A 3651-nucleotide genomic window follows, 5' to 3' on the forward strand; every position below is an offset into this window, starting at 1 on the left:
GCTGTTTTTATGATTTTTTAAGAAAAAATCCAGATCCAAAACCAAAACCGAAAAAAAAAACATGGGGTCAGCGCACATCTCTAAACATATATATATATATAGTAGATATAGTTATATATAGATAGATAGATACATATATCTATAAATATATATGCCTATATAGATAGATTCATGTAGAAATATATAATATATATCTACATGAGTAGTTTCACTTGGGGTGTTTATAACTTATTTACTTAGTGGGCAGACTGCCTACCTCTCTAGGGGAACAAGTGCACTGTTAGTGTGTGCTAAAGTTTCTTTTTACACAGCCACTGACGTGACGCAGCAGCCCTAGCTCAGCCTGACTGTCATTGTCTCGCGGGATGATTACGTCATCTCGTGAAACTTAGGACGGAGTGCATTTCATATGCAAGGAGTTACAGTAAACACCTGAGCCTGTGGGTGTCGGCCTCTAGACAAGAAGGGGCTAGTTGTTTAGTGAGGTAGTGTTGTTGGGTTGGGTTAGGTTTGGTTAGCCTATAGGATTTTCAGAGGGTGGGTCAGTGCTATTTCAGAGTTGCTGCTTGGCAGCCATTTTATAGAAATTTCTCTGGTCGGCTGTTTGAGCAGGTGCTGTGCTAGTGACAGGAAAACTGCACTTTATGTGACTTATACTTCTATTTATTATCTCTACCTACTTCTATTTCTTCTCTCTGTCTTTTCATCTCCTTCTCTCTGCCCCTCTGCATGTTTTCACTGTTCTTATACCCTGTATTCTGCCTTTTTCTTTTCCCATTTATTTATGTATATATCTGCCTCCATTTCTGTCCTGTCTTCCTTCTTTCCATTGTGTATATATTTAATTATCCTCACTGAGGTGATCACTGATGATAAACACTCTGCCATGTATAATAGTACAGTATATACACATTGTGTAGTGATAACATTGAGGTGTACACACTGCCATGTATAATAGTACAATATACACAGTGTGTAGTGATAACATTTAGCTGTACACACTGCCATGTATAATAGTACAGTATATACACATTGTGTAGTGATAATAACATTGAGGTGTACACACTGCCATATATAATAGTACAGTATATACACAGTGTGTAGTGGCAATAATATTGAGGTGTACATACTGCCATATATAATAGTACAGTATATACACACTGTGTAGTGATAACATTTAGCTGTACACACTGCCATGTATAATAGTACAGTATATACTGAGCCAGATTAACAATGGGGCGGATGGAGCTACAGCTCCAGGCCTCCACATGAAAATAGGCCCATCAACATGACAGCATGATTACCAGGTGCCTAACTAGCCATACATTTTAAGCATTTAAATAGTTTTTCTAGTCCGCAACCAAAAAATATATGCAATTTTCTATTTCTATGTAGTTAGGGAGACATTGTGTTCATAGTGTAGGGGGTGTACACAGCAAGGTGACTCTGACCACACCCACACAGCACCGATCACAGCTCTTCTCCTTCTCAATATAGGCCCTTGAACATTTACAGCTCCAGGCCCATTTGGGCCTTAATCCGGCCCTGAGTATATACACAGTGTGTAGTGATAATAACATTGAGGTGTACACACTGCTGTGTATAATGGCAGTGGCAAATGCAGGATTTTGAAAGGGGGGTTTCCAAATAATTGGTTACAGACCCAATGACAAAAACGTCTAGCCAGAACAAGCTTGCAACATACACTTTATTGTGTACTTCAAGTGTATTAATATAAATAACAATAAATAATATAAATAACAAGGCATCTGGGCATAAAGCTTGCTTATGCACAATGTGTAACAGTATGTATGAACAAAATTTTAACTACCAGTGCAATTTCAACATTTGAACTAAACGTAAAGTAATTTAACAGTACTTTAAATGTCAATATGTCCCAGTTCCATTCTACGGTTATGGAGGCCAATAAACTCTGCCAGGACATGATCTACAGCAGGAGGGGTTTTATTATGTATATGGAGCAAAGCTAAACCATTCAGACGGCTTTGCCCCATAGTGCTGTGCAGATGGGTTTTTAGAAGCTTTAGAGAACTAAAGCTGCGCTCTGCTTCACAGGTAGTGACTGGAAGTACACATAATATCTGAAGTAGGGTGTTTATATTGGGGTATGCCAGCTTACTAGCATGGCATAGAGATTCAAAAGGTGTGGAGGGGAGAATGGCTGTATCCTGAGCTTTCCAATGATTTTTCCATAGCATCAGCTCAGCATGGAATGTTCTTGGAGAAGGAAGATCATCCTCATACATATTAGTGAAATTAGTTATCATTTAGCTCTGATCTGCACTGTCTGTAACAATTACAGATGGAATGATGGTCAGTGCTGTCATGGCTTTTGTCTGATGATCAGAGAAGCGAACATCAAGCTCTGTAATAAGATGGTCAAGATACGGGACAGTAATGACACGCATGTAATAGATTTCAGGATTTTCTGCTGGCACATTGCTTCTATGGGTTTGATGACCACAGGTACGTGGGAGACTAGGTGTAACTCCTAACATTAATCCTAAATCACTGGCTTTCTTAAAGAGCATGGCATGCTCATTATCAATATCCTGTCTGATTCCTGCCATTGTAACTTTTAGAACCTCAACTGCAGAACAGGCCTTCACAATGTAATTTGCTTTAGCTTGTAGTAAGACAGTAAGTCCTTTAACAAACGACATACAGTGCTGTACTACTACTAAAGTAATGATGTGGTCAAAAGTAGTCAAAGTAAGGTGCAGAGATTTGGCATCAACCACACTATCTTTGCTCCAGGATGCTGGATTTTCTGATGGTGGATTATAAATGTCCACAAAACATTTCACTCTTGCAGGATACAAGTCAAGGAAGGTCTCCAGTGCATGATGCCGTTGTATCCAACGGGTCCTGTATAGAGACTTCAACCTTTTTCTTGTAGCTTCTGGGCACTCACTAGAAATAGCAGCCTCAAGAGCAGTTTGGCATTTTGGGTGAGAGTCAAAAAAAGTGTGTACTCGATCCACAGCACCAAACATATTCCTCACCATGGGAATATTAGAAGCTGCCATGATGGCTAGGTTTAAAACATGGGAGCAGCAATGAGTATAGACCGCCTTTGGGTACTGACGAGATATAATTGCAGCAGCACCTTTCACCTTCCATGCCATTGACCCTGCACCATCATATGCCTGACCACGAAGTTTGTTTAAAGAAAGTCCGGCCATATTAATGCCTGTGAGGATTTGTTGTGCAATATTTTGCCCAGTGACCCCCTCGCTGCATTCTATAATTCTTAGGAACTCCACTCTAATTAAACCTTCTTTACTGACAAATCGAATGACAAGAGCTAGTTGTTCTTTATTGCTGATGTCAGCTGTTTCATCAGCTATGACGGTAAAGAATTCATCCACATCTGCAACTATCATCCTAGTCAGAATGTTTCCACAGATGTCTATGATTTGGTTTTAACCCGCCAGCTAGTGTACCTTGCATTTTTGGCTGACTTACTTAGATGTTCTCTCAACTCACTGTCTCCCTCACTTCTGTAATCTAATATAGCCTTGAAGTTGCCTTTGTTAGTAGAGTCACCTGCGTCACTGTCTCTATGGCCTCTTAGAGCAATATTTTGTCGCCCACACAGAATGATGGCGCTAATTATTGGTCTAAGCT

The 3651-nt window shown here is 39.8% G+C and overlaps 1 protein-coding gene across 1 annotated transcript; it reads right to left on the reverse strand.

Moving 5' to 3' along the window:
• Positions 1–2288: 2288 nt before the first annotated feature.
• Positions 2289–3407, reverse strand: LOC148442134 (52 kDa repressor of the inhibitor of the protein kinase-like). The gene has a single exon (XM_088464194.1). It carries the CDS (start codon positions 3405–3407, stop codon positions 2289–2291), a length of 1119 nt encoding a protein of 372 aa, XP_088320320.1.
• Positions 3408–3651: the final 244 nt, after the last annotated feature.

The sequence above is a fragment of the Taudactylus pleione genome, unplaced genomic scaffold, assembly GCF_031769625.1.
Source record: "Taudactylus pleione unplaced genomic scaffold, aTauple2 ptg001607l, whole genome shotgun sequence".
NCBI lineage: Eukaryota > Metazoa > Chordata > Amphibia > Anura > Myobatrachidae > Taudactylus > Taudactylus pleione.

Excerpts from the sequence above, each read along its gene's own strand:
- LOC148442134 (XM_088464194.1), bottom strand. The coding sequence starts at position 3,407 with ATGATAGTTGCAGATGTGGATGAATTCTTTACCGTCATAGCTGATGAA.